Raw genomic sequence first — 18,747 nt, 5'->3', positions numbered from 1 at the left:
ATATATTTTCTCGTTCACAAAAAAGCAATATATTTTCTCCTAATGGTAAGTTATAGAAAGATCATTGTGTTTTCTGTAATTTTATAATCGTCTTTTTCTTGTGATTTATATATTTTCGTAACTTTGATTTTCAATATTGCTTTCAGTGAGTAGAAATATCTGTGTTACTTTAAATAATATATCATGGAAAAATGAATAAAAAATGATACAACCAAGCAACAATGATAAGTTATATTTATTTCCTTTCATTATTAAAACTTAAATTTTAGTTTTACAACAAATGTTGAATATTATAGTTTAACTTTATAAGCCTTGTGACATATATTTCTTTTCTTCTAATTAATAAACAATAACAATTGATGCATTGCATACCAACTTCGGGTTTCATCACTACAAATCTACAACTATGGCTAAAAAGAGAAGTGAATGGTTCAACCATCACCACTAGCCACTTAATTTTATGTTAGACTAGATCGAACTGGTTCACCAAATTGAACCGGTCATAATAATTGATATCTTATGGACTTGAATGAAAATTACTAAATTTTAGTTTAAATCGATAAAAGTGCATAAATTCAATATTATTTTGTAAATACACCAAACCACTTTGAATAAATACAGTAGAAAATAGATATAATGTTAAACCGGTGACAAAGATAACAAAGCAAAACATAAATCAAATCAAACTTGACCAAAAAACACAAAAACAAAACAAATTATTCGATTTTGGCGGTATTCTCAAAACTCCAGGTCCAAATGTCGTGACGCTCGATGCCACGACCCATCGAACCGGCAAAACCAGTATACATTGTCTCAAGAACCACCTCCGAGAGATCAACTTGTGTTTCGATCAATGGCCTCTTTGGTTTCTTTAGATGCGCAGGTGCAAGCGTAACAGTGACTTTACTGTTCTTGTACTCGATCCAAGCCTTGTAGTTATCTCCACTACTGAGCTTCACTTCCTTAAACGACCATTGATTCTTCCCTCCGGTTCTTGTCTGAACCCAATAGCCAGCTTTCTCAGAAACCATTGAGATAACAGAGTTAATATTAATACCAACATGATTATCATTAATGTCGCCAAAACGTTTGTCTTGGAACACATCAAATTCGACGGCAAATAGATGGTTATTAGGATTGCCATTGGTCGTGCGGTTAACTAGACCGAGGAAGCCACGGGTTGAGTCTTTGTCGTAGTTTACGGTTGGGACAACGATAAAGGCTAGACCATGACCGGGGTTACGGTTTGACCGGCGAGGAGTGATGGAAAAAGTGAAAGATGTTTTGAAAGCGTAAACAGAAGAAGAAGAAGAAGAAGTGTTGTTGTTGGATGGTTTGAATGGGATTGGATCCGTGTAAAGACCTTGACCATGTGAGAATGGAATATCGTCACGGGTCATGGAGAGAGCTCCGGACCGGCTCATGCCATCGGTTGCTGGTCCTAACTCAGCGTATCCGATGAAGATTAGATTTGTCCCGTCGAAATGGTTGAAGTTGAATTTGAAGGCGGAAATGGTTTCAGAGCTTAACAAAGCTATGAAGAGAGCAACGAAACATAATTTTTGGATTTTCATTATGAGTTTGTGTACTTTGTTTTGATTTTGTTATATTATGGTACGGGAAGGTTGTGTATTATATATGGGGTGGAAACAGCCATCCCCTTTGACTTTTCAAACATATAGTGGTCAATTTTGATATCCAAGCCTCCAACGCCAACGGAAGACAAGAAAAGACTCATTATTTTATTTTTAGTTTCTTCATCTGATAAGCACCAATGCACTATAAAAGATGCCACGCCAGTTTTAAAAAAAGAAAAGAAAAAAAAATAGAATTGAGAATTCACATAACATATGGAATATGCATAACTGTTGGTACCAAAATTAGCATTTCGGACCAGATTTGGGCTTAGTTCGCCGTTCGCCAGGTCCAGTTCTGAGGGTTCAATAAGAAGCTCAGGCCCAATAGTCGGAAAGAGAAGCAAGTTCGGACAAGAAGTGAGCATTTAAGATGAGAACAAACAACGGCGTAATGAGAGTCGCGTGATTCTTGGGGCTAAGATCGCGCGTCCTTTAATACGAGTGATTCTATATTCTTGTAGGAAGAAAAGTTATTTGTAAAAGGGACACAAGTTTTGGCAAAAGAATAGCAATTTCACTTCCTATATTCCGATTAATCGTATAGTTCGTTTTGTATTCAGTCTGAATTCGACAACGGAGAATAGGACCCCATTTAGTTCCCTTCCTCGTATACTCCATCAAGTGGATTTTAGCTCCCACAATAACTAAAATATATTTTTGGCAAATTAAATTGGTATGTAATGTCTAAATGGACTGGGAGATGACTGATGAGTGGTGGATGGTGCGAGCTGGTGGAGTTGAGTGTACACTGTGGAGGAGACATGGAGTGACGGACACAAGGTGTATTCTTGGAGAGCAATATGACTGAACGATGAATCACATCTTTCTTGGTTTGGTGAATGAAGAGGGCAGGGTGTGTTGTTCTCCCAACACACAATCACATTTTTTTGACATATGAAGAAATAGCCTAATAACTACCACCCTGCATGCATCTCCCACATGGAGTTAGGAGTTACAAGATATGCAAGCTTTGTTAAATGGATGATATACCATTAGCCTTGTTCAATTCCAAGTCGTACTACGTAGTGTGGTTTGAGTCTGACCGAAATGTTACATACCGAGTTCGTTTGTTTGCTTTACGTTTTTGGATCTTGGATAACTAAACACTATCCAAGATCCACTTAGTTAGTCTTACAATGCGAAATTGTTAGTTAAAACTATTAATGCCTAACATAAAAAAAAAAACTTAGGATATATACTACCAATTCAGGTATTAAACGTCCTTGGTTTTTAGTATTCTGACAACAATAATTCATCACAATGTCGGTAAGCCATAAAACTGAGCATTTATTTCCACTTCAATACAAAGCCTGAAGTCACGACATATAGAAAACCAGAAACAAAACCGATGATCTCGAACCAAACCGAACCGGTATTGTTCAGTTCTGGAAAGTCCAGTCCCAGATCTCGTGACGCTGGACACCACGGCCCATCGAACCGGCAAAACCGGTATACATTTGGTCGTGAACTACATTGGAAAGATCGAATTTTGCTTCAATCAAAGGCCGGTTCGGTTTCTTCAAATGCGCCAAACCAACGGTGACGGAGATGATTTTGTGGTTGTTGCTGTACTCAATCCAAGCCCTGTATCTATCTCCACTACTCAGCTTCAAATCTTTGAACAACCAACCGTTTCTTGTCATAACCCAGTAACCGGATTTGACAGAAGCCACCGAATCAACCGAGTTAATGTCGACTCCGACATGGTTATCGTTCATGTCACCGAGGTTTTTGTCCTGAAAGACATCGAACTCGACAGCAAAGAGGTGGTTATTAGGATTACCGTTGCTGGTCCGGTTCACAAGACTGAGGTATCCTAAACCGGAACCGTCGTGTTGGTTTGCCGGTACGACGACGAAGGCGAGGCCGTGGCCTTGAGCAGGGTTTGTCTTAGGAGTAATGGAGAAAGTGAAAGAGGTTTTGAAAGGGTAAAGAGCTGTAGCGTTAGACTTGAAAGTGATTGGAGTGTTGAGAATAGCTCGGCCGTGAGAGAAGGGGACGTTGTCTCGGGTCAGTGCGATGGCTCCGGAGTGGTCAGGACCATACTCAGCGTCTCCGTGGAATGATATTAGATTGGTGCCGTTACCACCAAAGGATGCGAATTTGAAGTTGTAAGCATTGGTGGTGGTTTGAGAGGTGAAGATAGCTATGAACAGAGTGGTGAAACAGAGTATTTGGCTCTTCATCTCTCTTTTTTGCTCTGTTTTTTAGGAAAGTGAGAAGTGAAAGTGATGAACTTTATAAAAGACAAAGGTGATGGGTGAAAAGATCGAGAAGTCTTTCTTTGGATTTGTCTAAAAATAATGGACATTGAGAAAAAAGATGACTAGGAATTTGAATTATGGCAGTAGATGACAAATTCTATTTCTGAAAATGCACGAAAACGTTTCTTCCATTTTCTTCTTTTTCTGTGGCCACGATGCTGCAAATGAGAACTTTATGAGTGGTGGCCAAATGAGGAGAAAGAAACAATTTTGTTATAATAATTCTCTCCACTATACTAATTGAATCAAGACATGAATGACAAAAAAAAATTGACTTGTAATAGTATGCAATGAGGTTAGTCCGTCGCTTTCTTTATCGCTATTCACATTTATAATTACAATTAAGTAGTAACCTCGTATCTTATTATAATTTCTTAGTAAATTTTTTAGTTAAAAATTGCTTACTTTTTGAAAATAAAAACTTTTTGAAGATAATTAAAATTATCCAGCTCTAATAGTAAAACTCTTAATTAGAGTTCTTAAAAAAAAAAATTGAAAACTAAAATTTTATAAAACATGAAAAATTATTAATTTGTAACACACTTACTATAAAAACACATAGTACAAATCATATTTTAATTATTGCCAAATACTCTCAATTAAATCAGATTTCAATCAATAAAAACATAATAAAAACACATAGTACAAATCATATTTTAATTGTTGCCAAATATTCTCAACTAAATCATATTTAAATAAAAACATAATCAAAAGACATAGTACAAATGAGTTTTTTTTAACTCAAACCAATCACAAGTAAACAAGTGGCACTAAGATACATCCACAAAATTTCTTAACTAAGATACATATCTTACCTAAATTATCATTAATGATTTAATTTTTGCTCTATCTATTATTATTAAGAAATAACTTAAGATATAAGCATTTGACATGCTCTTAGTTCATATAGTTATACCAAAACCAGTTTTTTCGGAGTGACCAATATTTTCTTTATTTAATGATTAAAATAAATAAATCTTGATCGTCTTCTTAAACTTTTTTGTTGTTGTTGTTGTTCAACTATTGGCTTCTTAAACTATATGTGTAAGAGTGTGATTAAACCATATGAAAATCTCTCTATAAATACTACATCTATCTAAATGTCTAATGGTTTTCATCTTAAGAGAAATTGTCATGTATGTCCACACTAGGGATTAGTTATTGTGAAGTGCAAAATTTACTAAATAACTTATTGGAATAATAGCATGGTTGCAACCGGTCTTTGGGAATCAGATATATAAGGAGAGTTCTTTCATACAACCAGAGCCGACCCTTACCCCCAAGCTGATGAAAAAGCATTGGCTTGCGGCCGATAATCATTTAGTCTAGTGGTTCCATTATAGTGTACTCTTCAGACTTTCGGGATGAGAGCCAAATAAGGCGAAAGAGGCTTCAACCCGACTTGGTAATGGTGAGGAAGAGGTATCAAGATATGGCTGTTTCCATTTTGTGAATTGGTTCCAAGACCAAGTTTCAGTCATGTTGTATTGTGTTGCGAGAATACATGTTTCAAATGATAAGTGTTACTGGACACATGACAGATTTAGGATAGTTGGGTTTGTTTGGGCCTAGCCTAGTTGTCGGATAGTAAAGGATCGGTTTTTGCGTGTGTTTCGTGGAGGGGACGTGACATCGATAGGTCTTGGTTGGCTGAATAATTTCTGGCATGTGTCAAGCTTAATAACTAATGCTTCTTGGTTGTAAACAATACATACCGTGTAATAGAAGGTTACTATATCTAATACATATATTTAGGGAACAGGATCCTTTATTGCAAATATCTTTCTAGAAAATCTGAAAGTAGATAGATACATGGCAGTGTCACGTTAGGTCATAATAACTTATGCATTTATTAGCTTCAACTATCACTAGCTTGATGGATGGATCACAAGATTCACGACATATAACGAAGCTTTAATAACAACTTCGACCTACATAAAAAAAAAAAAAAAAAAAAAAAAAAAAAAAAAAAAAACCTTCGACCTACAGTATTTAGTTTTTGGCACTGTTCTGAAAATTCCAGTCGACGATCTCGTGACGCTCGGCGCCACGTCCCATTGAACCAGCAAAACCCATGTACATTTTCTCGTGAAAAACTTTCGAAAGATCGACCATCGCTTCCATCAGTGGCCTCTTCGGTTTCTCCTGTGAAACTCCGATCGTGACTGTCACTTTCCCGTTCTCGTACTCGATCCAAGCCCTGCATCCACCATCACTTAGCCTCAATGCCTTGAACACCCACCGGTCTTTTCCTCCGGTTCTTGATTGAATCCAATAACCGGCTTTCTTAGAAACCGTTGATCTAGCCGAATTAATGTTGATTCCAACATGGTTATCATCAATGTCGCCAAGATGTTTATCTTTAAAGACGTCGAACTCGACCGCGAAGAGATGGTTATTGGGATTACCGTTGTTTAACCGGTTCACAAGACTGAGGTAGCCTAAACCGGAAACGGTGACGTTTTTGTTGTCGGGGACGACGATAAAGGCGAGGCCATGACCGGGATTAGGATTTTCCCGGCGAGTAGTGATGGTGAGACTGAAAGAAGTTTTGAAAGAGTAGACATAAGAAGAAGAAGGATTAGGTTTGAAAGGGATGGGGTTGATGAAAATGGCTCGACCATGAGAGAAAGGGATATTCTCACGGCTCAGTCCAATATTCCCTGACTTGCTCAGACCATCAGTCTCTGGCGCGTACTCGGCGTCCCCATAGAATGTCATCAGATCAGTTCCATTAGCGAAGTAAGCGAAGTCGAAACTGTAAGCAGACGAAGAGATGGCGTGAGACAAAAACAGAGCAAGAAACAGAGGAATGGAACAGAGTGTTTTGGTCTGCATTCTGTTTTTTTCTTGGATATGGAAAGTGAAAGACGATAACAAGATCTATATATATAGACTATAGAGAGAGAGAGAGACAACAAGATCCTTTATTTATTTCACAAGAAAGAATTATAGAAATAAGTAGATTTTTTAGAACAATTTCTAAATTTATGATATATATAACCTGTTTCTACATCTCGCTTACGATAAAATAATATCACATTACAGGGAGACTAAAACGTGACAAGATTTGATACTACGATAGATATATAATCTTGAATCAATAAAATACAATTATTTTTTCACTCAAAATACGCCGTGTTAAAAAAGTTTCAGGCAAATGAGGTTTGGTTTTTGATCATATACTTTTTGCCTCATTGATGGATCAACGGCTAGAAACAGATGAGGGATGGTTGGTTGGGACTTGCTGGCTCGATGCTTCATCTGCTTGAAGTTTCCTAACCCGAGCCTTGTCGATCCGTGCTCTTCTCACAGCTTCTTGGATATGGCGGTCATGGTCTTTTAAGACCTGATCCATGTTTCCTGATGGAGCCACTAACGGTCCTGAATAATGAATCGTGTGCCCTTTTGAACCATAACCCAGCTGCACACCAAACCAAAAACAACTCAAAAATAGTGACATTGGTATTTTCTAAGAATAGCTAGGAGGGGCGTTTAGAGAACTCACGAGAATGGGATCTTTCTTGTTGCTTCTACCATTCTCTTCCTGGTTTGCTTCTTCAGAGGTTTCCTTGAAGGAACCTGGAAGCCGAGTCATTCCTCTGCAAGTCTCTTGTTGAGGTGCGCCTGTTCTAGTTGTAGCAAAACTAGGCATTGCTGAATAATCAACTATGGATGAAACCTTTTGAGAATCTTGGCAGTTCCTTCTACCCTTCGCGGAAGCAGATCTACGTGATAGAGGACCGGAATGTGAAGCTCTCTTGTGAGGGATAATGTTACCCTGAGACTCTCTGTTTGGTTCAAATGCCTGTGATGATGGCCTCGGTGGATCAATTGGGAAACCAGATGCAACTTCTTCAGGATGAGGATTAAACTTCTCGCTTCGGCTTCTATTAGTAGACTGGCTCTGCCTTTTCTGCAAGGACGTTAATGCAAGAGAGGGTCAAAAACATTGAATAAAAAGCAAGAAGCTTTAACATTGGAAGAAATTATAAGCTTTTGCTAAAAAAGTTAACCTGCATTGATGCAGCCAGCTCTGCATTTGCATCAGGGGCTGGGATGGCTCGAGATTCCTTAGTTCCTGTTCTTTCTTGGTGTCTTTGGTCCCTGTTTCCTCCAACTTGCCTACAGACACAAAGGAGCAAGATTGAAGTTAATATATTGTTTCTTTTTCGTTAACGATTCAAAACTGCAAAGTAAAATTCACATTCGACTAGGAAAGTCGGGATGTAATACCTTCTACTTTCCTCATCCCGCATTCTTGCATCAAGCTCTTTGCTGGGAGGATATTTAGGCAAGCTTGAAGGATCACATGGAAGGGGTCTAGTGGAAAAGAACTGGAAATAAGAGAATGAGAATTGAGGTTACAGAGCACAAGAACAAGTAGCATTTACAGCATTGACTAGGAGTTATATATAGAAAAGCACAAGAACACGCAGCATTTACAGCCCGAAAATTGCCAGTACCTCACTCTTGAGAGCTGCGGAGGCTGTTCCACGATCATCGGGATTGACCGAAAGCAGGGTTTCAAGAAGGGATAAAGCTGGCTGAGGAAATTCTTTGAATGTTTCACCCACTATACGTTTATATGGCTGTGTGGGCTTGAAAATTGTTGCATGAGGCAACCTCGATTTTACCCAATAATCCTCAGTAGGCGAGCCACATAGCTTGAAAATCTTGTGCAACTGTTCCACCTGTAACACCACAGGCGGAATCAAAGTCACCATAAGAAATCAAACTAGTCTCACAGCAATCAGGGCAAATACTAAGAGAGATTCAAACGAAAAATGCAAATCTACCTCGGTTCTACCAGGCATAATAGGCTTGCCTGCATATAGTTCGGCAAGAATGCAACCTGCACTCCACAAATCAACTGCTGCTCCATAGCGAGTTGCTCCTAGCAAAAGCTCAGGTGGACGGTACCAAAGAGTTACCACGCGACTGGTCAAAGCCTGAGTTTGACGAGGATCAAAGAAACTAGCTAATCCAAAGTCAGCAATCTTTAGAACACCACTATTATCTATCAGAAGGTTTGAGCCTTTTATGTCCCGATGAAGTACACCACGACTGTGACAATGGTCTAAACCATGTAATAGTTGCTGCAGGTAGCATTTAACCTGTACGAACCAACAAAAAAGGAAGCCCAACCTCAGAAATTGCAATTCAAGCGGTGAACTATGTCAAGAAGATGTTGAACAGAAACATAAAAAGTACCTGTGATTCAGAAAATTTAATCGCAGGATGTGAGGCAAGTCCAGCTAGATCATGTTCCATGTACTCGAAAACAAGATATAAGCTGCAAGACATTCTTGATGTAACTAAGCCTTCTAACTTTATGATATTAGGATGGTCAAGACGGCGTAATATCTGGATCTCTCTTGCCATAAAACGCACGCTTTCTGGCTCCAAGTTATCAAACCTAACTTTCTTCAAAGCCACAATTTTCTTTCGATCCAGATCACGAGCTCTATATACATTACTATAAGTACCCTGACCAATCTGCATAAGCAAGTAAAAACCTCAGCATCAGAGAACTTTCCTCACAGCTAGCTATAACTCCAAAACCTTATCAAGGCCATGCTATAGTTATAAAAACCAATCAACTGAAAAAACAATAGTTTCCATAACATGAAGGGCCATTTAGTGCAACCCAAATCTCTGGAGCTTAGGATATGTTTCTAAATAAGGAAACATGCCACTATAAGTAAGTCAGGCAATCCAAATTAACTGCATTTTTCAAATGAAGGAAAGAAGATTACTTTGTCCAACTTCTCGAAAGAATCCGCACGCCGTGGAACCCATCCCCTAATAGCTTCTCCAGCTACAGAAGCGAGCCATGGAGGCCAACCAGCAGCTACATACTCTCCTTCAGTTGCTTTAGCAATGGTAATACTCATAGCAAGGGGTGAAGTTGCAGCAACATTCTCAATCTTCTTCTCTCTTCTGCTCAAATTCTCCCCACGCAAATTCATCGAAACATTGGCTTGCTTATTACTCAACACTGGTCTTACACTAACAACATCAGGCCGTTCCTTAATCCTAAGAGTCTCTTCTCTTCTAGAAGAAGCAACCGGTCTTGAAACTCTAAACTCAGAAGAGGATTTGCTCGAGAAACGCTCTCTTGGACTATCTTTGCTATCTTCGATAGCAGAAGGCTTACCACAAACACAACCCATCTCTCAATTTACCCCAAAATTTGATTACTTGGAACCAAAAAACCTCCTTTACAACTCATCCATCTCGTTCCACTACCTAATTAAGTGGACCACATGAAAGAACTAGTCCATCAAACATATAAAAGTCCGAGACTTTCACAACCCAGACAAAAAAGGGGAAACAAAAGCAAAGGAACCCTAGAACCCGGAGAACACTGTAACCCAGAAAAAGAAAGAAATGATTTTTCCTCAAATTGCAAAATGTGCCCAGATCAAGAAGACAGTTCAGGCATTAATAATTAGGAGTCTAGTTCCCTACAAAAACCCAGGATTCCCAACTTTTGTGCATAAAGCAAGTACCTTTGAAGAGAGAGAGAAGAGTAAAAACAGCAGAAGCAAAATGTGAAATTGAGTAATTTGCAGAGACTAATCAATAAACAGAGGGAAAAAAATGGAGCTTTCGTGTGAAGACATATCTCAGGAGAAATCAAAAGGGTTTAACAGTGTTTGCTTGAGAGAGAAAGAGAGAGAGATGGATCTAGGTCGGAGAGAGATTTCAGAGAGACGCATGTGTTTTGAAGCAGAAGAAGGTTGAAATGAATTAAAACTTTTGTCAAAAATTTGCAAATTCCAAAAAGAAACATTATGTGATTTTTTTTCTTTGAGAAATAAAATAATAATAAATACGTTCGGTAGTGTGAAAAAAATTCACTTTTTTAATTGTTTTGTACAGTTAAATAACTTATTTAATACTACTATATACTTTTTTGTGTGTGAGAAGACGATAATTTAAAGTTTATACGAAAAGACATTCTTGATGCGATCCGTTTAAAACACGCGCTCTTAATCACTCTTAAGCTTTAATCTTAATTAATCATATATTTATATATCAAATTCAAATCCATCCTCTCGATTTATTTCTCAGCTCATTGAAAGTAATGAAGATTAAAATTCATATAAGAGCTCGTGATAAATATAATAAATCTCAAAATTATCACTAAATTAAAAACATTGTACATAAATTATCATAACGATTTAAAACTTTTAGTATGCAAAAAATACAATTTTTTGTGAAATTTCTATTATACTCTTTGGACAAGCTATTTTTACATATATCGCAGTAAAAGAAAGGACAAGTGTTATTTTTATTTTTTTTCTATATGTTAAATTGAAACTAAAATCTTAGTCTTGATGGAATAAACAATTAAAGTGTGAATCTTTTTAGAATATAGTTTTAGTTATATTTTAAAGCGCGTAAGCTTGCATGTTGATGCAAATGAGAGTATTGAAAGGTTTCATTCATGAAGGTAAAACGTCAAAAGACTTTTCGTTTTCGCTTCTTTATTTTTTTCTTTTTCGTTTGTGTAATTTAATTTCCATATTCTCACCCCTAATGAATTTGAAGCTAGATTTTAATATATGGACGTTATAGTTTAAATGAAGTAAAATTATGTTGCAAATTTTTAGTCACCAAGTCATTTCTATTTTGCTACCTACCTGATTTTTATACACAATTTTCTAATTTAGAATAAAAATACAATAATTGGATGAATGGTCAACTAATTGTAGTTTACACCGCATTAAAAAAAAACAATACTAAAATCTTATTTCAATACTACAATTATACGAGTATTAATGTTCCCATTACTGATATCAAAATTGTAATGATAATATAGTTTTATATGAGAAACTGATTAGTATGAGGATATATGGAAAACAATTAAATCGTCAGCATCATATCTATATATATATATAAGTTCATTTGCCTAATAATTGGAGAAGAGTGTTTATCCACATTATATGCTTACAAGTTACATTCGAATTTAATGGACTTTGTCATCTTCATTTTAGACAATAAAACAGTTTTGGCCCCATTCACTTCTTATAGAAACTGTTCTGAGTACGGCTACTATAATTATATGTTTTACATGTACCAACGTATTATCATTTCGTTCATACACCAACCCATACGATACGAATGATCATCATATCATTGTTGTACTAGTTAAACTATTTGATCTTTTGAAAAAAACTTTGTTGGTTCAAAGTTCAATTTTATGTGTATTTTGTATTTTCGGGTGTTATGTTTCTAGAAGGAACAAAATGGTTGGGGAACCGACGAAACGAACATAACAACATATTAAAGCAGATGCATATGTATACATAGTGATGATTTTAATATCTTTTGATAAGTCTATAAAAATGTAACTAGTTTCCCTACCAAGGCCGACACCGAGTTAAACGATTTAATCTTACAAAGAGACCTTGCAATCTTACAAAGAGACCCAACAGTACCAAAAACAGAAACACTAGATTTACATCGACATCGGTGAAGAGATCGGATCCTGCTGGAAGACCTTCGAGTTAGACGTTCTGCTATGGGCAATAGGCTGTATAAGTCGAATTGGGTAAACATGTATTAGCTCTGCTGCTGATTATATAAATCTTGTAGATATGCTTGTAAACCTTTCGGATTGTCCTTTTTTCCCTGCAGAATTAAACTTTTTTCAAGTTTTCCCACGCTCTGTTTCCTTCATTTCACATTTGATTTTTTCCATCTATCTAATACACGAGCCGAATATCTTGTCAAGAAAGCAGAAATCCGCGATTGCCTCTTTTCCATATGAGCATTTCAGCTCACAACTCGCTCTTTCTAACGAGAGTATTTTTTTTTATAGTGTCATAACTTTCAATTTATTCATGTTGAAAAAAAAAATTCTTATAAGGTTTTTTCCTAAAAAATTATTTTTACAAAACTCATAATCTTACCCATGATAACACATTTTCTTTAGATGTGTGACTACAATGCACATTATTATTTTTCTTTAGCAAATATATAAAAATTATGTATTGAATCAAATAAAGTTATTATTTATTAGTACTATTTTTAACATAAGATCACCATTAATTGATTTTAAATACGATAAATATGAAAAAATGTTAACATATCGTAAATCTACCTTTATAGGGAACGAAATCGAAGAAAACGATCAAATTCAGCGTAGTAGAGTTAAGACATCAACACACAAACACATATCCAGTGTAATAATATATTAAAATCATAATGATTTATATTTTTTTAATAATCAACCCTCAAAAGTAACGTAGAGAAAAATACATACACTGAATCGTTGACAAATCCAAAACATGCACTAAATGTTTTTACCCCCAGATCGAAGGGATCAGTGTAAAAAATTTGGCGACGCAATCACACACAAAAAAAAACTAATCATTGATTCTTTTGTAAATCCCAGATACGAATTTTGGAAAACGATACAGTATTCATTCTAAAGGTAATATCTTTTTCCCCCGAATCTGTAGGTATCTTATGCAAAAATTACTCCTTTTTTTTGGTATCAGGGGTCTCTAGATTTAGATTTGTTGTTGGTACTGTTCAATTTACGATTCGCTTATGATGTGATTGGGTACTTGCCAACGAGTGTTATAAACTTTGGATTGGATCGAGAGATGTGATGATTTAAAGTTTGATTCTTTTTTTTTTATTTGATGCCAATGCAGGTCTCTGTTATTGATTTTAGGATTTTACAATCGGATTCGAATCAAAATCGATTCTTGTGCTGGTAAATTTCATACCTTTTTTTGTCGAATTGATTCTGTTGTTGTTCTTGTTCTGTAATGTATATGGCAATGAATCGTGGTTTTGGTTATGTTTCTTAGGTTTGTAATTTTGTTGGGGGTGGATCTGAGAAAGTGTCGATATGAGAGTTCGATCTAGAAGAGGGTTTAAGAGACAATGACTGTAATGTCTTTTGGATTTCAGAGTGATGGCTCATTGCACTTACTCAAACCTTGACCTTTTGAGCCTTTGTCTTGTTGTTTCTTCGCAATGCTCACTTCGAATTCTAAAGAGAAGGAAAGGTCTCTCTCCTTCTTATGTTGCTGGTACTTAGGTCGTCGACGAGTTGCAATGCTGCTCCTTCTCAGCCTTGCTTTTGTTGTCTTTGTCTTGGGTTCCTACACTATCAACAAAGGTTTTTTTCTCATGTTTTTTTTTTTTATGTCTCTTCAATATAGAATGGTTTTGATTAGTTATTGGAATCTGTTGGTAATGCCTGCTGCCTTTGTGATACAACAGAGAGCAATAGTCCAAATATTCATCAGAGTATTGGGACGATGGATTTTGGAAGCAACCAAACTCCAGTAAGTAGAGAATTGACTTCTTTCTATACAAAGACCTCTAATGATGATGATCATATTAGAGATTCTTTTCTGTGGAACGGCATTGGAGGAAGTGATGTAGACGCCAACCATCCTCCTCCGTCACTACCTTCATCACATCACCATCCGTGCGATAGTTTTTCATTTCCTCCTCCCCCTCCACCTGGAATGAGAAGGCCTGGGCCACGGCGTAAGCTCTTTCTTCCATTCATTAGTTTTTGCTTTGATCCTGCAAGAACTTGCGTTTACCTTCTGCATTTGTATTTGTTCAGCGTGTCCCGTATGCTATTTACCTCCAGAAGAGGCCTTAGCGCATATGCCAAAGCTTCCATTTGAATCTCCTGTGCTCAAGAATTTGACGTATATTCATGACGAGAATCCTGTAAAACGTGAAGAAAGTCAAGGAGGCTCTGATTTTGGAGGTTATCCTTCTCTTGAGCATAGGACTAACTCCTTTGACATAAAAGAGTCCATGACAGTGCATTGCGGGTAAGCTTCTGGTCTTAACTCTGTGGTTTCTTCTTCAGCCATCGAGCTTTACTTTTCTGATTCCTGTTTTTGTTTCTGCAGATTTGTTAAAGGAACAAAACCGGGTCATCAAACTGGTTTTGACATCGAGGAGGATATCCTTCATGAGTTGGACCAGTTCCATGACGTGATTGTTGCGTCAGCTATATTTGGTAAACTGCTTAGAAGACAAACTTCCTGTGTGACATCTATTTTTTAAATATCCTTGCTTTCTTACAAAGATTCAATCTCTTTTCTCAGGGAAGTATGACATAATACAAGAACCAGTGAACATCAGTGAAATAGCGAGGAAGAACATCCCATTCTACATGTTTGTTGATGAAGAAACACATTTATACCTTAAGAACACGTCGAGTTATACAGACGATAACAAGAGAGTGGGATTGTGGAGGATCATTGTTGTACATAATGTCCCTTATACTGATGCACGGCGTAATGGAAAGGTTAAAAGATTTGTGAATGAATAGCCAAGATTTGAATGTTTCTGTGTGTTAAAAAATATGAGCTGGGTTAAACGTTTTTGCATTTTTACAGATTCCGAAGCTTTTGTTGCATAGATTAGTCCCAAATGTCCGGTACTCTATATGGGTTGATGCGAAGCTCCAGCTTGTTGTTGATCCATATCAAATCCTTGAAAGGTAGATAGATCGACTTCTCTCTCTCTCTCTCTCTCTCTCTTGAAATTATATGTTAAGGGAAAAGTTGTTAACTTTATTTGTCTTCTCAATGTTCAGGTTTCTGTGGAGAACGAATTCTAGTATAGCAATCTCGAGACATTATCGACGTTTTGATGTGTTTGTAGAGGCTGAGGCTAATAAAGCTGCAAGAAAATACGACAATGCCTCAATTGATTACCAGATAGAGTTCTACAAGAAGGAAGGTTTAACACCTTATACCGAGGCCAAGCTTCCAATAACAAGTGGTATGAGTTTTAAGCATATGAAGATATTGAAGTTTCTGAGTTTTCTTTCTTTTTGAGCTCAACTGAATATGTTTTTGAATCGTTTGGCAGATGTTCCTGAAGGATGTACAATCATAAGAGAACACATACCGATCACAAACCTTTTCACTTGTGTTTGGTTCAACGAAGTAGATCGTTTTACATCCAGAGATCAACTAAGCTTTGCAATTGCAAGAAACAAGATAAAAGAAAAAGTTGATTGGAGCATCAATATGTTCTTGGACTGTGAAAGACGCAACTTTGTGAAGCAGGTAAAAGAAGGAAGCAGAACATTACAGTTTTGTTTCGGTTTAAGAGTTGGGTTTGGTGTGTGAAAGACAAAAAAATGATGAGTCTTTTCTTCTTCTTCTCTTGATGATAGGTTTATCATAGAGACGTTTTGATGAACATGAAACCTCCTCCTCGACCTTCTTCGAGGATACTTCCCGAGCCACCAGCTTTGCCACGCGGAAGAGTAGTTGGCAGTAAAGCCACAACGGGGAAGAAGACTCCGGGACAACGTGGAAGAAGGCGTCACCGGAAAGTTTCAGCCGGTGGAAGAAATATGAGATAGAAAGAGAGAGAGAGAGAATACATACACATAATTTTTTCTTCTTCTTGCAAGATTTATTTTGGATGCAATATTATTTTTTTTCTTTATTTTGATTACAGTTCCATGTAGTTAGAAGAAACAAATCTCGTGAGTTTTTGAAAATTTTGCCCTCTAATTAAAATTTAACTGATACATCATCATCTTTGACCATTGTTCGTGTTTATATGATCTTAGTTAGTAGACGCAACAATTTTATGCTCTTTGTGAATCGGTTAAGAGTTAAAACGTTAAACCGTAGAACTGCTAAACCGAAATTGTAACCAGTAGAAATTTAAACCGGTGGACACTTTTTTTGTCGGCTGTCGACTCATTGACTCATTTCCACTTGGCGTTAATTTATTCAACTATCATCATTTTCTGTATTAATAAAAGAGGATTTATGTAACCTTTTATTATATTTTTAGATGGATAACACAAATCAATACACAAACAAAAGTTTACCGATAAAAAAAATAGTCTATGATATGTTAAAAAATAAAAACGTTACAAAATATCTAATAGAGAAAACTTTATATGATTTTGTGATTGGTTACATACAATATGAGTTTTGATATCGTTTTGTTATCGGTTACAACGATAAAGTTACATGTTGTGTTGTTGCACTAATTATAACCATTATCATCCACCAACCTTGTCTAAAAAGTAAAAACTAAAGGAAACTATATTTAGATAACAATCTTTTCTTAATGTGTGTATGCATTCAATTGAATTTTGTAACTATATGTTGCTCTATATGTCGACGAAGGGAAATAATGGATTTAAAAATAAAAAAAAATTCCTGATTCACAAAAATATCTTGAATAAAAGAGAAGATATTTGCAAAAAAAAAGAAAAAGAAGCAAATCCAAAACCCAAAATAAAATATACACAAATTATTACATATAGCTCCACAAACAAAAACCTTGTCCATGACGATGGGGGTACTTCTCGACCCTACAAAGATTAAATTACTTTCAATTATTCTACTTTTGTATTTTTGCCTGGAATCTTTCAATTATTTCTCCACCTCAACATTTTCATTTACTGTATAATATATTTTGCAACCCAAATCTTTTTTTCTTATATATAATTATTCTCTGATTATTTCATACTTAATTTCAATTAGTTGGGACGTGGGGATTGAATTTTTCTAGCTTTTCTAGAAAGAAAATTATGAGATTTGTCCAAATTAGTGACCCACATTAAACATAAACAAATCATAAAAGTATTAAAGAAATCATAAATCATGGAATCTATCAAAGTCCAAATCCCTAAATCAGATCATCTCTCTCCTCTCCTCTCCTCTACCCAAAAGCCAAAGTCCATACCTTTACCTTACCTTACCTCCTCCCATGGCTTCTTCATTGCTTTCCCAAACTAGTAAAATCTCCCCAATCTTGCTCTTTCCACAATAAACCCGTGAACCAAACCTTCCCCTTTCTTCTCCTTTAAAGATCTTCTCTTTTTTTTTTCTTTTCATCATCTGGCTCACTTTTGAACTCTTTTGATTTACAATCTGCTTTTTTTTCTTTCTTTTCAAGATCTTTAAAGAAATGGGTTTGTGAAAAAAGCTTAGTTCCAACTCAAAAGTGTCTTCCTTTTTTTCATGTTAAAAAGCTTTTATGACTACAGCCAATTCCATGAATCCATCTCTCTTTCGTGTAATCTGTATACTCCATTCCGTAATTGCGCTTACTAGTGGAACCTTGATGATGTTCTACACAGAGAAAGCTTCAATCTTTGGACCAGGGAGTGAGATTGCTAGCAAACTGAAAGGATCAACGCCACACGATGAGCTACTCATACAGATTTCTCAGTCCTTCTCTGGTTTGCTTCTCTTTGCAATTGGTTTGGTGCTCTTCATGGTTTCGTTCGTGAAAGACAGAGACTTCCATAGCTTCTTCGCCGGTGGCTCTGTTGTTCTGTATGTGTTAATGGCTATGTGGAGGGTTCTGTTCGAGTGGAAAATTGAAGATCTTGCTTATGAATGGCCTAAACAAGCTCTTGGAGACATTGCTTTGGCCATTTCTTGGGGTTTCTTCATTGTTTATTCATGGAGAGAAAAGTATGATTGATGTTTTTGATTTTTGATTTTTCATAAAAAAACTTGTGAGCTAAGCAAAACAAAAATGTTATATTATATAGTCTTGGATCCTCAGATTTGATGAAAGAGGATGTGTGAAAAGCTTAGATTCAGACAAGATCAGATCGAACAAAATCAAGGATTAGAAAAATAATGACAGCTTCTTTTTTTTAATGTCTTTGTTCACTCAGTTTCCTATGTAGATCCTATATTTGGTAAATCCATCATTTCAACTCATTGTAAAAGAAGAAGAATCTGAGATTTTTAAATTCGGTTAATCAAAGTGTGAGGACAATTATGTACAAAATCTGGTTTTTAATTTTGTCACTTTGTGGAAAAAAAGAAGAAGCTAAATGGGCCTGATTTAGT

At 36.3% G+C, this 18,747-nt stretch overlaps 6 protein-coding genes across 7 annotated transcripts; 2 read left to right on the top strand and 4 right to left on the bottom strand.

Moving 5' to 3' along the window:
• Positions 1–649: 649 nt before the first annotated feature.
• On the bottom strand, positions 650–1,589 carry LOC17896889 (lectin-like protein At1g53080). The gene has a single exon (XM_006304013.2). It carries the CDS (start codon positions 1,572–1,574, stop codon positions 717–719), a length of 858 nt encoding a protein of 285 aa, XP_006304075.1. The 5' UTR covers positions 1,575–1,589; the 3' UTR covers positions 650–716.
• A 1,284-nt stretch (positions 1,590–2,873) lies between these two features.
• LOC17898211 (lectin-like protein At1g53070) lies at positions 2,874–3,918 on the bottom strand. Its single transcript, XM_006305469.2, has one exon. It carries the CDS (start codon positions 3,821–3,823, stop codon positions 3,017–3,019), a length of 807 nt encoding a protein of 268 aa, XP_006305531.1. The 5' UTR covers positions 3,824–3,918; the 3' UTR covers positions 2,874–3,016.
• Positions 3,919–5,732: 1,814 nt separating this feature from the next.
• On the bottom strand, positions 5,733–6,842 carry LOC17899493 (lectin-like protein At1g53060). The gene has a single exon (XM_023789206.1). The coding sequence runs from the start codon at positions 6,737–6,739 to the stop codon at positions 5,894–5,896; it is 846 nt and encodes a 281-aa protein (XP_023644974.1). The 5' UTR covers positions 6,740–6,842; the 3' UTR covers positions 5,733–5,893.
• Positions 6,843–6,922: 80 nt separating this feature from the next.
• Positions 6,923–10,641, bottom strand: LOC17899727 (probable serine/threonine-protein kinase At1g54610). The gene is made up of 8 exons (XM_006303859.2): positions 9,661–10,641; positions 9,116–9,400; positions 8,701–9,018; positions 8,368–8,595; positions 8,138–8,238; positions 7,918–8,026; positions 7,410–7,817; positions 6,923–7,325 (listed from the first exon to the last, which is right to left on the bottom strand). Exons 1-8 carry the CDS (start codon positions 10,075–10,077, stop codon positions 7,107–7,109), a joined length of 2,085 nt encoding a protein of 694 aa, XP_006303921.1. The 5' UTR covers positions 10,078–10,641; the 3' UTR covers positions 6,923–7,106.
• A 2,563-nt stretch (positions 10,642–13,204) lies between these two features.
• Positions 13,205–16,349, top strand: LOC17898115. 2 transcript variants are annotated; one of them, XM_006307129.2, is made up of 11 exons: positions 13,205–13,349; positions 13,576–13,637; positions 13,735–14,048; positions 14,153–14,425; positions 14,508–14,724; positions 14,806–14,915; positions 15,004–15,206; positions 15,298–15,401; positions 15,498–15,685; positions 15,776–15,975; positions 16,086–16,349. In XM_006307129.2, exons 3-11 carry the CDS (start codon positions 13,904–13,906, stop codon positions 16,275–16,277), a joined length of 1,632 nt encoding a protein of 543 aa, XP_006307191.1. In that variant the 5' UTR covers positions 13,205–13,349; positions 13,576–13,637; positions 13,735–13,903; the 3' UTR covers positions 16,278–16,349. The 2 variants fall into 2 exon arrangements, with proteins under 2 accessions (XP_006307191.1, XP_023645245.1); XM_023789477.1 differs by lacking the exon at positions 13,205–13,349 and adding an exon at positions 13,395–13,481.
• An 822-nt stretch (positions 16,350–17,171) lies between these two features.
• Positions 17,172–18,561, top strand: LOC17897651. Its single transcript, XM_023776974.1, has one exon. The coding sequence runs from the start codon at positions 17,918–17,920 to the stop codon at positions 18,368–18,370; it is 453 nt and encodes a 150-aa protein (XP_023632742.1). The 5' UTR covers positions 17,172–17,917; the 3' UTR covers positions 18,371–18,561.
• The last annotated feature ends 186 nt before the right edge of the window (positions 18,562–18,747 follow it).

This window comes from Capsella rubella, unplaced genomic scaffold (genome assembly GCF_000375325.1).
Source record: "Capsella rubella cultivar Monte Gargano unplaced genomic scaffold, Caprub1_0 scaffold_1, whole genome shotgun sequence".
In the NCBI taxonomy this organism is placed as follows: domain Eukaryota; kingdom Viridiplantae; phylum Streptophyta; class Magnoliopsida; order Brassicales; family Brassicaceae; genus Capsella; species Capsella rubella.
This window is presented reverse-complemented; position numbering and strand designations above follow the sequence as displayed.

Excerpts from the sequence above, each read along its gene's own strand:
- LOC17899493 (XM_023789206.1), bottom strand. The coding sequence starts at position 6,739 with ATGCAGACCAAAACACTCTGTTCCATTCCTCTGTTTCTTGCTCTGTTT.
- LOC17898115 (XM_006307129.2), top strand. The coding sequence starts at position 13,904 with ATGCTCACTTCGAATTCTAAAGAGAAGGAAAGGTCTCTCTCCTTCTTA. Across the intron at positions 14,049-14,152 it reads TTCCTACACTATCAACAAAG|AGAGCAATAGTCCAAATATT; the intron begins GTTTTTTTCTCA and ends GTGATACAACAG. Across the intron at positions 15,976-16,085 it reads GACGCAACTTTGTGAAGCAG|GTTTATCATAGAGACGTTTT; the intron begins GTAAAAGAAGGA and ends TCTTGATGATAG.
- LOC17896889 (XM_006304013.2), bottom strand. The coding sequence starts at position 1,574 with ATGAAAATCCAAAAATTATGTTTCGTTGCTCTCTTCATAGCTTTGTTA.
- LOC17899727 (XM_006303859.2), bottom strand. The coding sequence starts at position 10,077 with ATGGGTTGTGTTTGTGGTAAGCCTTCTGCTATCGAAGATAGCAAAGAT. Across the intron at positions 9,019-9,115 it reads TTAAATTTTCTGAATCACAG|GTTAAATGCTACCTGCAGCA; the intron begins GTACTTTTTATG and ends TGGTTCGTACAG. Across the intron at positions 8,027-8,137 it reads CGGGATGAGGAAAGTAGAAG|GCAAGTTGGAGGAAACAGGG; the intron begins GTATTACATCCC and ends TTGTGTCTGTAG.
- LOC17898211 (XM_006305469.2), bottom strand. The coding sequence starts at position 3,823 with ATGAAGAGCCAAATACTCTGTTTCACCACTCTGTTCATAGCTATCTTC.
- LOC17897651 (XM_023776974.1), top strand. The coding sequence starts at position 17,918 with ATGACTACAGCCAATTCCATGAATCCATCTCTCTTTCGTGTAATCTGT.